The 13,636-nt window shown below is 35.7% G+C and overlaps 1 protein-coding gene across 1 annotated transcript; it reads left to right on the top strand.

The window, feature by feature from the left end:
- Positions 1 to 785: 785 nt before the first annotated feature.
- Positions 786 to 11,852, top strand: LOC137919334 (N-acetylneuraminate 9-O-acetyltransferase). The gene is made up of 10 exons (XM_068762380.1): positions 786 to 1,039; positions 1,588 to 1,684; positions 3,939 to 4,042; positions 5,340 to 5,496; positions 6,088 to 6,346; positions 6,704 to 6,927; positions 7,481 to 7,765; positions 9,096 to 9,405; positions 9,816 to 10,057; positions 10,847 to 11,852. The coding sequence occupies exons 1-10, from the start codon at positions 907 to 909 to the stop codon at positions 11,412 to 11,414; spliced, it is 2,379 nt and encodes a 792-aa protein (XP_068618481.1). The 5' UTR covers positions 786 to 906; the 3' UTR covers positions 11,415 to 11,852.
- Positions 11,853 to 13,636: the final 1,784 nt, after the last annotated feature.

Raw genomic sequence — 13,636 nt, 5'->3', positions numbered from 1 at the left:
ATCAAAATCAAATTTGGCATTTGTTTAAGTATATATTATAATAGCAACATTTTGAATATTTTTAAAACGCATAAATGACACTTAAATATTTTTACTTCGGGTTTCTTATTATTCCAAATCGACCTAATGTAAAGAAAATTTTATCCCAAAAAAAAAAGGAAAATAAAATTCTATTTAAAGAAAAAAAATATACTATGAGTTTACATTTAATTATTCTTCGATTTTTATATATTTGAATTATTAACCAAAAATGTTGAATTTATTTATTTCAAGCTGTGCATATCTTTTTGCAAGATTATATGCTAATAACGATAGTTCGATATTACAACAATCAAAATTAATGAAAAAAATTCGCGATTTACGTATCTAATACGTAAGTTACAACAAAAAATTTGTATTTGATTAACTTTGGAACATAATGAGGACGATATTTATGCCAGGAGATTAACTCTGATATTTATGTATTGGTTTTGAGTAACGATAAAATTTGTTAATATATTTAATTATCATAATTATATGAAAATTGATTAAATTTAACAATTAGGTTACTGTCTAAAAATGTATTATTTAAATAAAAACGAAAAGACTAACGAACATATCTAGAAAAATTAGAAAAGAACTTCTTGTTAAATTTTATTATTACGTTTATTTTTACTGTTAATTTAGAATTTGTCTAAATAGACAAACAATTTTTTCACCTGGCAGTCTCATTGTTGTCAATAAAAAGTAGTTTTTGTTTTAATATGAAACAAGCTACATGTATTGTAGGGGTTATTTAAAATATTTATCAAATAATATATGCAGTTAGAATTAAACTGTGATGATTTATTTATTTAATATCAAACAAGTGTAATTTCATAATTATTTGGTTCATGTCTGAGGGCTTGTTTTTTAATAAATTCCGCTATGGTGTCTTACCCGAAGAAAACATCAGCTGAATGGTTTATTGAACAATTAAATGTTGAAAATGCAAAATTACTCGCGTTTGTTCTTGTACTGGGCTTCATTGGTTATCACGGCATATTACATTTGCGTTACGGTAAGCATGTTTTTAGTTATGAAATGTTTTGCTCATTTTTGTTTTTGTTTTTATTGTTGTTGATGTATGTCAGGTTCAGAGCAATAATATAATGGTCTTTCAAACACACTTTTATTAGCAAATGGAAAGAACAGACAATTGACTTTTATGATTAGGGGGTGGCAACAACTAAATAAATTTTTACATGCGTTTACATGCGACTTTTTGTAAAATATCTTGTTCACGATCGTATTCTCAATTTCTTTTCTTAATAACATAATTTTTCGTCATTGTTTTGATTTTTTGGTAGTAAGATTTTGGTTCTAAAGTCACCAATACGCCTTTCAATCAAAGGTTAAAAATAAATCAACCCAAAAACCACATGTAAAGCAAGTTACGACCAATCGGTAAAATAGCTAGAGATGGTATGGTATTTATTCCACTTATTTGTGAGGTAGCCAAGCTCTTATGTTGCTAAGTCCATGTTGAGATTGGATACAAGACCTTGAAATGTGAAGGAACATAGACTGTGGTTTAAGAGAATAATGAATGAATAAAATTTGTTACAGGTCCTGATTCCTGCACTTGGTTGTTAACATCAGGCCGTTACAAAGGTGATCATGAATGGCAGCCATATGGATGTATGCTGCATAAATACTCTAAAACGTAAGTTGAATATATCTATGTTACATGAGTGGTCAAGCTTTTTCACCAAAAATTCATGCCATTGTTTGAAATTTTTAGCATGCCATAATATGAAATTAAAGTTTAAAAATTATATTTATTGAAATTATATGACAAAAGTAAAAAAAAATTGTGTATTGAAGTTAGATATAATGGCACACATATGACAACACTCATAATATTAAAGATGCTGGTTAGTTAATAATGATCGGTGTCAGGATTTCACTAATTTTATGGTGGATTAACAATAAATTGGTGGCTAGCAAGCTGCAGTTTGGCCTCCCCTGTTATATTATAATACTAATGTCTTGGATACTGTCTTGTCATGAATCAATGACCTGGTTTTTGTGTCTAAGTGACTTTGCACTTATTTTGTGTCAAGTTTGGCTTTAGTCTAGCCAACTCCTTGATAAATCCCAGTAGACCCTTGGTGTCATGATCTCACAGAGACTCCTGGTAAGCTGAAGAAAGTTGATAATTACTGGATAGATATGGTTACAGAGACAATAATATATCTATATTTTTTAAAATAATATACAGTAACCATTACCAGCCTGATGAGTAACACTGTTCACATGTAGCTGTAAAAGTCTTAAGGGCTAACAGCAATAACCTTGTCTGAGATAATAGTTAAAGACAGGTAACAGTAAGTCAAATTATTGGTGTAAAGTGTCAATGTAAAATTAATGTTACACTAAATTTTACATTTATATTATTTAAACACTAGGACATACAAAAATTTGGAGACAGATGGTGAAGGGTAAGATGTCTCTTGCTGAAGAACGTTTTAAACAAGACAGAGGCAAAGGAACAAGTCTGAGACTGATTGCATGGAAAATATTTTGTTTCTCCGCTTTGGATCACCAGTGGTCATTTCAAAACATGAGAGGAATGCTAGAGCTAAATGTGACATAAATTATAAACAAATTGAGGTCCATGAATCAAGGTCATTGCTTAACTTAATTGTAAAGTTACGAGGGTGCCAAAGTATTGTATTACAAATATTATAAGGTGATTATTTAGTTACTTAGATCCTAAAGTTGTTGAGGTAGACTTTTAAGGATCTATTAGTGGTCTATGTTGTAAGAGGGGGGTACATGGAAAACTATCAATGTAGGCAGATAATATTTTCAAAAGCTTGGCAACTATTGCTTGTTCCATCTCAAGCCTTGAGGATTACATGCAAAGGGATGACATACAACTTGTATATTTATTGTAATGTATGTGACAACTTGTATATTTATTGTAATGTATGTGACAACTTGTATATTTATTGTAATGTATGTGCTTGAAAACCATAATAAGTGGTAAAAACTCGGCTGCAATGCAAATTTCAAAGTTAGATCGAATTTTCAAGTTTTTCTCTGGGTTTGGAAATATGAACATTCAAGAAGCTAATTATTGTCGGGTTTTTGTTTACTAGAGTCTCAATACTGTCCAAATGGCATTTGCAGAGTCTGCAAGTCAGAGTTGGCAGAGCGTAACCTCTTTTAAAGTAGTGTAGCTTGAAATCCGGGGGCATCCATGGGCATCCTCACCTCGGGCTGCTACATATTACGGGATTGGGAAACCATTGAGTTTTAAGTTCGCTTTAGTGAATGCTATATTAAGTGATTAAATCCAAGGGCCCCTCACTAGGAGACCTTTGCTTAGGCTGTCACTTACTTGACATTCCAAAACAAGGGTGTCCATAAACGCTGAACCTTGACATGGTTGGTTGCTATTGCCTGGCTAATATCATTCTTACAACTTCGGAAAGTGTTGATGGGGGAATACCAAGAGAAGAAGAATAGAGACTCCAGCAACGCTTCTATCTAGTATGATTTGGTATTGTTAAAGACCCTTAAAACTATATTTGAAAACAGCAACTGTTGAGTTTCTCACTGGAAATTCTCAGCAGAACTGCTTTCCGAGCCATTGGTTGCTTCCTGTAGGGCTAACAATGCCACATTGTATGATGATTGATGATTTAAAAGTACTTGTAATAGCCCATTTGAATTAAGAATATTTTAACTTTATGGTAGAAATATGGCTGCAGGGAGTTCTGCAGAAGCAGCTATATTTTTAAAGTGCTCCTAGAGAACTATACTTGAAGATGTCTGTGAACTTCTTTTACCTTGACCTAATAAGACACTATATATGTATGTATTAAGGGTTTACATATATCTTTGAAAAGTGCACACCGTTTAGTATCAAATGTATTTGAAAACTAATAAATTTTGTAATATTTTTATAGCGATGCAAGGCGCTGTCTTCGATATTTGGCCTTCTGGGGCAAATATAACAGCTTCGCCTTTATCGGCGACTCACGACTGGAGCAACTGTACGAATATTTTATAGGTTAGTAAAAATTTAATTGTTAATCGCTTATCTGTGTGTTTTTTATAACTGGCTGCAATGTTATAGGACATACAGGTATTAGTACAGCAAATAACAAATAGCAGGTAGCAAATAGCAATTGCAAATAGTATATGGCAAATAGCATATAGCACATATGAAACAGCAAATAGGGAAAAGCACAAGTCTATAAAAATAGCATATAGCATATGACTGTTTGGGTTTAAAGAGTGGCGACCAGAAGGCGGTAAACGTGTCAAGTTTGCGCGTTGTATAAGACCGGTCATAGTGTGGAGGTCTTTGGGAGAGGTCTATTCTGTCATCAAAATCCAAAATTTTAGTTTTGTATTCTTTTAAATTTTAGGCCAAGACAACGATCTTTTTTTTTTTCATTAAAAAAATTCGGACGATCGTTTTTTTTTTTATTACAAAAAATATATCGGCTGACATTATGAAGATGAAATAACATATAACAAAAAGCACATAACAAATAGGATACAGCATATAGCAAATAGCATATAAGCATATACCATTCATATCCAGGGGCGGCTTAACCTATAGCACCCTGAGATAACTAAGAGCATCATCTTGGACCATCATGGTACAACAATGATATGACAGAAGCGTCCAGCCAGCGCGGTGGCGGCAGTTATCAAACGTTATCACCCTATGGGCGGCTTCTTTTTTCGAACATTTTATTTCAACACGAAATAAACCTTATAACACGTTTTTAAAGTTTAGAAGCGCCAGACAGCGCCGCGCCGATTGTGCGGCGGTATCAAACGCGAGCGGCTTCTTTTTTTACCATTTTAATCAACTTAAAATCAACCTTATTTCAGGTTTTTAAAGTTTATACTTGCATAAGGCGGCATTGCTATCAAAAGCACGACAAACATTGCGAATTCGGCTTTATTACAATGCAGTAATGTTAAAAATTTCTGTTGATATTGGAACACGGCTTATTTTCAAAATTATAGATGCGGGGTGGGGGGAGGGGTCAGGCCTAGGTGGCGCCAGGGTTTCATTGCACGCGGGCGCTACACGAGCTAGAGCCGCCACTGTTCAAATTTTTGTTGACTATTTTTCAAGATAAATTATAAGGATGTTTTAGAATTTGAAAATTTAAAATATTAGATGTGTATACATGCACATATTGTTTTTAAATGGTATAACTTTACGTTTTATAATAAGTGCACCTGTGTGTACCTTTTTTTTCACACTATGGCCTTAATTATAATTGTACACACATTATTACATTTTGCCTAAAGGTGTGTAATTCAACTTTGTTTTATTTTTACAGGTGTATTGAAAACTAGGCTGGATATGGACTCTTCATACACGACTGTTGACCATCGCATGCCTAACTACACGTACGTTGACAGCAAGCTGAAACTGTCGGTCACCTTCATTTGGAGCAACGATGTCTCCAAGACCATGGTCGATCAGTTCAGGGCTTGGTAAGTACAGTTTGTTTTCTTAAAACTAAGTCTTTGCATCATTGTATTTCTTTATAATTTGTTATGATCTTTTTAGACCTTCAGATTGTTTTGGGTCATTAAATTACTTATAGTGCTACCAAAATGGATGTAACATGTCTCAAATAAATAAAATTAAGTACGGATATTTAACTGCTGTAATAGTTTTTAACCGCTATTATTGTTATTTATCTGCTGTGCTATCTGCTATAATAATAATTTAACCGAAATTATGATTTAACCTCTATAATTATTATTTATTCGCTATTGTTATTATTTTACCGCTATTATTATTTAACTGCTATTATTTTTATTTAACCGCTGTTATTATTAGTTGACCGTAATTATTATTTCATCGCTATAATTATTATTTAACCGTTATTAATGTTATTTACCGCTATTATAATTATTTGCCTGCTATTGTTATATATTATTCGACCAGTAATTATTATACAACAGCCAAACGGCTGTTATGATGACGATCTTTTTCTAAGATAATAAGACGGTTGAATCATCATAGAATCAAATTTGAAGATGTGTTGTCTTTAAATGGCTTTCTTTCCATTCCACCAGGCAATACTCAGACAGACCTCCGTCGGTCATAGTCGCAAGCTCTGGTCTTCAGCTGGTGAAGAACCGTAATACAACTGACCTGATACTGGAGGAGTATAAAAGGAACTTGACGCAGTTGGTTCAGCCGATAGACTCGCTGGCGGCGCGTAATACTCAGGTGCTGTGGAAGCTTCTGGAGTCAGTGGACACAGCTCAGATAAAGGATGAGGTTAAGATCAGCAACCATGATATAGACCAATACAACAGTGCGGCGATGGAGGTACGTTATTTTTACATAGTGCAAGAATTATGAATTAAAAAATAAATTAGAATACAGAAGAGTAGGCGATATATGTATGAAATAAAATAAGAATGAATGAACGAGAATGTGAAGTTAAGAAAGAAGAACGAATGAACCGCCAAAGATTTGTGGTAGAGTACGAGAGGAATAAAAGAAGACAAGTTGTTATTTAAATCGATCCGAACCATTCCGAATTACATAGGCGTTTTGATAATATTCGGTGGACTTTAAAAAGGAAGTCGCAGGACAATAGAAACTTTTTTATCTCTCTCTCTCTCTCTATTTATATATATATATATTTTTTTGTACTAATGAATTTCGTATAACCCTGGTCAGATACTGCGTCACAGCGCTGCACGCGTGTGGGGCGCGGCGCGGCTGGTGGCTGCGGGTGCGGCTGGTGGCGAAGCCCTATCCCGCACAACGCTCCGCCACTGCGCGCAGATACTACTCAACATGTTCTGCAACGACCACATGAACTTCAACGACGGCTCGTGTTGCGCGCAGCCGGAGCCCTACACCCAGCTGCAGATGCTGACCTTCGCGCTGTTCTTGCTATGGTGACATGATAATACTTCTTAGGCCTCCCCCATAGATCTCCAATAAGATCGTTCTTGCGTTGCCAGCGTCTAGTGACCTCCTGTGACCTTATGTCATCGGTTCTATACTTGGCTCGTGGTTGCTAATCAGGAACCTTTCGGCCTCAACGAACATCTGTTACATGAGCAATGTGATCCGCCTACATACACTTCAGATGTGCAATTCTTTCGAGAATTTTTTTTGTTTGGCGAAAGTTCGATAGCCCTTTCCGTTGCTCTCTGAGTGACTGAGCCATTATGAGGTTCACCGCCTTCTCATAAGTTTGTTTATTAACGAATTTAATGATTTTTTTTAAAAAAAACCTGCAAATTATTTTTAATGAAAAAAATACGATCGTTGTCTTTGCATGAAATTGAAATGTGTAATTGTAATTTTGGATTTTGTTCCTGTTTAGAGACTGGCTGGATGTTTATATGTCTCATCCGTCCTAACGCTTACACATCCGAGAACATTTCAAACCAAGGTGGTTTAGAATTTCGTCATAAAATAAGACAATGAAATTAATTATTCTAGCGCAGTCGTAGCCGGTTTGAAGTGCGTGTGGCGCTGGTCCCAGGACCTCCGGCAGCGACTGGAGGGCTACGCCTTGGTGGGGCAGACAGCGGGGGGCAAGCCACCAGCTTCTCCTGTAGCCGCCGTCGCACGCCTCGGCATGATCATGTGCTACTTCTACCTCTGTGACCGCACCAACTTCTTCATGAAGGAGAACAAGTACTATTCCGAGTGGAGTTTCTGGTTGCCTGTTGGATATGTCTTCGCTTTGGGCCTGTTCTTCACCGATGACTCTAGATCTAGCAGGTAAGGATTTGTATACATGATTTCTTATATGAGGATCTTTTTATAAAATTAGTTCTGAAAGAAAAGGGAGGAGCTAAGAATACGTGACAATCACCGTAATATCTTAGAATATTTAGGAAACCTTTGTACAAGTGAACAAAAAAAAAAAAAAAAATCTGCTATTTATTAGTTTATTTAAATTTGGTAATTATTAAAAATATCAAAGTTGAGGTAAAAGTTGTTGGAAGTCGTTGAATATTTGTCGTTTCCGATCGGTTATCTTGGAAATGTAGGGGGAGGTCACCTACCGGTGTCTATGTCCAGTAGGGGGCGTCCTATGGTTGATATGATGTTAAAGTGTAGTGTTCAAAAATGAGCGCTACCACATATATAGACTTAAATGTAAAATATTACGAATTTCAAGTTCAACCCAAGCGTTAAATAATATTTTTTTAATATATATATACTAGGAGATAATCCTAAATCAAAGGGTCGACCACGCCAGGCTTTACCACCACTTGACGCACCGACAACTCCAAAATGGGTCAAGCACCGCCTCCCAAAAGCAGGGAAGTCACCAACATGAGTCACTATATGGACTAGAAAAACCCATGCAAGAGGGCTGTCAGAGGAAAGAGATTTAAGAATGAAACTTCAACACAGACAGCTGCAGAAGCAGCCAAAACGACAACAGCCCCCAACACCACCCGGACGAGAACAGGCTGAACAAGTAATGGGAGAAATTTTAATTTTAGCTCGAGCTCTGTGACCAATGAAGCTGGTAACAGCCTCAAAAAGCTAACAACGCTGACAATTAACAGAAACTAGAGATAGAGATATATTCAATCCCCTATTATCTGGTAGTAATAGATTTGAACTCCTGTGTTATGACATCACTCAACACATAATTGCGAAGGTTCCAAACGCACCCCTATATGAGCAGAGCCATTGACAAACTCAAACTGTTTAGATGTTCAAAAGTGCATCTAAAAGCCTACTTGAATAAAGATATTTGAAATTGGATTTTTTTGAATTTCGAATTGACGATAATAAATACCCACTCTCTACACACACATATTTATATATATATATGTATATAAAAATTATTAAAAAAAGCAAACGATACTCGTTGTAACAGCTCTTAGTAGATACCGAACTGTTTGTATTTCGTGCGACAGAGATGACGCTCTATGAAGCCGAAATAAACCGATTACCTCTTTCCAAATGTCGATATGCAATATTTATCGCCGGGTGCTATATAAAAAACTTACAAACTAAACTTGCTTTATATTTTTATTTAAAGGTATATAATGGAATGGTCAAAGTAATAAAAGTTAAAAATTATTTTCAGAGTCTTACATAGAAATCAAACTGACGAATGGAAAGGCTGGATGCAGCTGGTTATCCTCGTGTACCAAGTGACAGGGGCCAGTAAAGTGCTGCCCATCTACATGCTGGTACGGGCTCTGGTCTCCGCGTACCTGTTCCTCACCGGTTACGGTCACTTCTACTACACCTGGAAGACGGGTGACACGGGTTTAGTGAGATACTTCCGTGTGATCTTCCGTCTTAACTTCCTGACAGTAGTGCTTTGTCTCACCATGAACAGGCCGTATCAGTTCTACAGCTTCATACCGCTGGTGTCTTTCTGGTACACGCTGGTGAGTAAGGTTTTCTTTTCAATTTGATCCTGTTTAAAACAAACGTATATTTCTCTTTCTCTTCATATTGTATTCATATATGTATATATTTTTGGATATTTTCACGGCGTATGTGTGTGTATATATATACGTAGTGTGTGTGTGTGTATATATATATATACGGCAACGTAAGACTGATCATCGTGTCGATGTTTAGAAGGTTTTAGAGGTTGCCGTCTAGCAGCCAAAAAGAAGAAAAAGATAGGAATGTCCATATTACCAACATAATTAGTTGTAAATATATCCAAGTGTTTATTTTTTCTTAACAAAAGCACCAAAAGAAGATGCTCAATAATAATTAAGAAAGTTCTGGTAAAGCTGCTTATTTGAGGTGATCCGATTACTGTAACCATGACTCGTGTATACTCCAGGTGTTCGTGATCTTCGCACTACCCCCCCACATAGCACAGTCATCAGCTCACACGGTTGAGTCCAAGCCCTACCAGTATTTATACATTGCTCTGAAGATCATCGGTTTGCTAACCATAGTTACCGTGCTGTACATGAGCGAGGTCTTCTTCCAAAAGATCTTCGTCACCAGACCTTGGAAGGCGCTCTTTGTGAACTCCGATGACGATATCCACCAATGGTGGTTGAGGTGGAAACAGGACAGGTAAGTCACCCCACCACAGGTTTTCTTTCTTGGCCCCCGTTACGAGGGGTCTCTCGTTCCTCTATCTTGTAGAAGGACAGGGTGATTTCTTTTCGTTTAATATTTTTTTTACATCTTATTTTATTTCCGCACTCTCCATCCGTTGATCTTAAGTTCTTTCATTCTTTTTCTTACTTTCCACATTTCGTCTGTCTTACCCTTTCATTCCATTTACCTCTTTTCCGATTCCTTTCTTCCGTCACCTAATTATTACCACCATAGGTTAGATTTAAATGTGACACGAGGGTTTAGTCTAGAATAACAAAAATGTTCATCATTATTTCAGTTACAGAATGTCCACGGCTGGACATAGGCCCACCCTTAAAGGATGTTGCTTTAAAGTTCTAAGTTTGAGATCATGGACTGGCTTGCCAGTTATCCTGCAAGGAAGGTCTTGCGTGCCAGGACTGATGATTATTGAGGTCATCAAAAGCCCTTGTATGCAGACCCTTAAAATTGGTCCTATTGAAAATGTATGGGGGAGGCCTATGTCAGTCGCGCGAAGTTCACAGCAAACTGTCAATTGCACGATGTTCAATCCAACTGTCAAATGCGCGAAGTGTACAGCAAACTGTCAAATGCGCGGTTTCAGTAGTTGTAGATTATCTAAAATTTTCGTGGTACTAGAAGTTTTAAAGGTATTAATAATTAATTTCCCGACAAATGAATTATATACACGTTGCAAGTATCAAGTAGTGTTAATCTGACTGCATATTTCCAACGAATGTCAAAATAAAACTATTTTTGCAGGTACTCTATGGCTTATGGAATAATATTCGCCACCGCGTATCTCCTGGCCCAACGCTACAACCTCTTAGATGACAACAACCACAGCAACCTGTTTACTCCAGGGCTGTCCCTCACGGCTACACTCCTCGCCTTTATCGGAATTGGCAGCTACGTGACGTTTACCTTCCTCTGCAGCAACACCTTCGACTGCAACGAGATCCATAGTTACGTTGCGTTTTTGCCCATCGTCAGCTACATTATACTTCGCAACGTGTCAGGCGCTTTGAGAACGAAACATTCGAATCTGTTCGCATGGTTCGGCACCATAACGCTGGAGTTATTCGCCAGCCAGTCACACATCTGGCTCGCAGCTGACACCCATGGTGTTCTTGTCCTGATCCCAAGCGCTCCGATTCTCAACCTCATTCTAACATCATATATCTTCATCTTCACCGCCCATGAAATACACAAGCTAACTTCTATCATCCTTCCATACGCGGTGCCGGATGACTGGAGGTTAGTTCTTCGGAACTTTGCGATATTCCTTGCTATACTTGTACCGATTGGTATTCACGACGGAATGTTCTAGGCTGTGCGCTAATGCTCACATCTAGGATATACACTTTTGTATATATATGGTTACGTTAACTTATTTTTAGTGTATTTATTTCATTGTCAGTCAAGTATCAGTGCGATGTAAGTACATATAATTTGTGATTTCGGTATATTAGTGTTGGAATTACGTGAAGTTAAGTATTAGTGTCATATTTGGTACGGTATCTTTTGGTTCTGACCTGGTATTCCCATCTTGACGTCTTACCGGTGTGAGATCTTCAGAACCCAGATCCTATCCATGTATGGGTTTGAAATGGTGATGATATGATATATTTTGGTTATAATACACTACTGTCTTGTGTGGGCTATTTGAACTGTGATAAAAAATTTTGGTATTCGATTTAGCATGTACGGAGTTAATTTTTGCAACTGTCTATAGCATGATTTAGTTTTAAGGCGATTCTACAGTTTATGTGGGTAGTTTTGTTTTTGGTTACATAAAATTTCGCACACGTCTAGTAATATTATCCGTTTTTTAAAAAAAATTACAAGATCCGGCGATAAATATTGCACATCGATCTATGGAAAGAGACAATCGGTTAACTTCGGCTTCGGAGAGCGTTATCTCTGTCGCACGAAATGCAAACAGTCCGGTATCTATTAGGAGCTGTGAAAACAAGTATCATTTGTTTCTCTTGATAGTTATTTTTATAAAATACACCAATTTTTCTATAAGTGGTCGCTTTAGGTTGGAGTAAAATGAAATAAAAAAATACATGTTCACATTATGTCTACGTATATTGTTAAAATGTGACATAGTAATAATAATAGTTGTTTTAACAGCTCTTAACAGATACCGAACGAAACCGAAATTAGCCGATTGTCTCTTTCTTTCCTAAGGTCGATGTGCAATATTTATCGCCGGGTACTGTAGCTTTGACAAGCTTTTTTATGTCACTTGGTGGCACACTGATTCTTGAGTATCTTTACCAATTGCAACAGTTAACAATTTTTTTTGAGATTTTTTTAGAAATTTAGAAATTTTTAGATATTTTAGAAATTTATAGCAATGTGCACCTCCTCGTTTCCCAAAAAAATATATATAGCTTTTACGGAACAATATACGAAGGCATAATAAATATACATACATATATGTACTGAGGATTATGGAGTCACAGCTTGGACTTGTTTTATACTCGACTCCTTTCGGAAATCGTTACGATTATTATAAAAATTTAAATAGATCATTTTTTTTCGTAATAATAAATTGTAATTAGAATGTTTAATTGACATGTAGATATACTTAAGTCAGACATATAAATCGATCAAAAGCCAAAACATTAATTTTTTTTTGATACATTAGTTTTTAAAATTCTTGCTTCATTAATTTGTTTAAAAAAGTGTCTAGTCTTTTTTTCGGAGGTGTAAACTCTACAAAAAAACAAGATATGTATAGGATGTGTAAATAAAAACGTAAGTATTTATTGAAATATTGACAGCATCTTAAATATTTTAGGACTTACTTCTGGCAGCTGAAAGAGATAAGAATTTTATTAAAAAAAAATATTGATGAAGAGATGACTTATTCACAATGTCTTCTGAGATTATTATATAATATATTCAGAAGATATTAAAAAAGGGCTATCTAACCTAGAGAAAAGTAATCAACTAGTAAAGCCTTAAATAACTAAGAAAATTATTATTTATTTCATCGAAATTTCCAAAAATCCGAAAATATAAAAAGATGGACTTACCACATTGGCTTCTGAGCGGCTCATATATGAACATGCTTATGAGAAAATTTAAATAAAGAATTTCGAGGATTCGAAATTCTAAACGAACGGTGACCGTTTATTCTTGTTTATGTATAGACTGGCTGGATTGAAGAGAAATTAAAATAGATTTAAAATTAATAAAAATGGCGGTGATTTTTTAGTTTTTCACCATGAGTGTCATGTCTTGTCTATGGTAAGAACAGAAAATACATGTTTGCGTGTGATTTATAAAGTTATATTTTTTTTTTGCGCTAAAAATATCACTAGCATGTAGTCATATAGTATCACTAAAAATCAGGTGTCAATCCTAGTCGATTGTAGTATCCCGAGATATACACCTAAATGTTTTCCATATTAATTAAACGATTCAATGTAAAGGTGAAAATGCGTATATGTATAATACATTTTTATTACACGGCATCTGATTTGGCACATGTAAAAACAATTCGTGCTTGCATAATTCGCTACTTGGTATGTATAT

The sequence above is a fragment of the Battus philenor genome, unplaced genomic scaffold, assembly GCF_028537555.1.
Source record: "Battus philenor isolate CCGP_79_NKW_IND1 unplaced genomic scaffold, ilBatPhil1.0.hap1 SCAF_16, whole genome shotgun sequence".
In the NCBI taxonomy this organism is placed as follows: Eukaryota; Metazoa; Arthropoda; class Insecta; order Lepidoptera; family Papilionidae; genus Battus; species Battus philenor.
Note: the sequence above shows the minus strand (reverse complement) of the source record. Positions and strands in the feature narration are given on the sequence as shown.

Coding starts and splice junctions, on each gene's coding strand:
- LOC137919334 (XM_068762380.1), top strand. CDS start 907: ATGGTGTCTTACCCGAAGAAAACATCAGCTGAATGGTTTATTGAACAA. Junction 5,497..6,087: donor GTCGATCAGTTCAGGGCTTG/GTAAGTACAGTT, acceptor CCATTCCACCAG/GCAATACTCAGACAGACCTC. Junction 6,347..6,703: donor ACAACAGTGCGGCGATGGAG/GTACGTTATTTT, acceptor AACCCTGGTCAG/ATACTGCGTCACAGCGCTGC.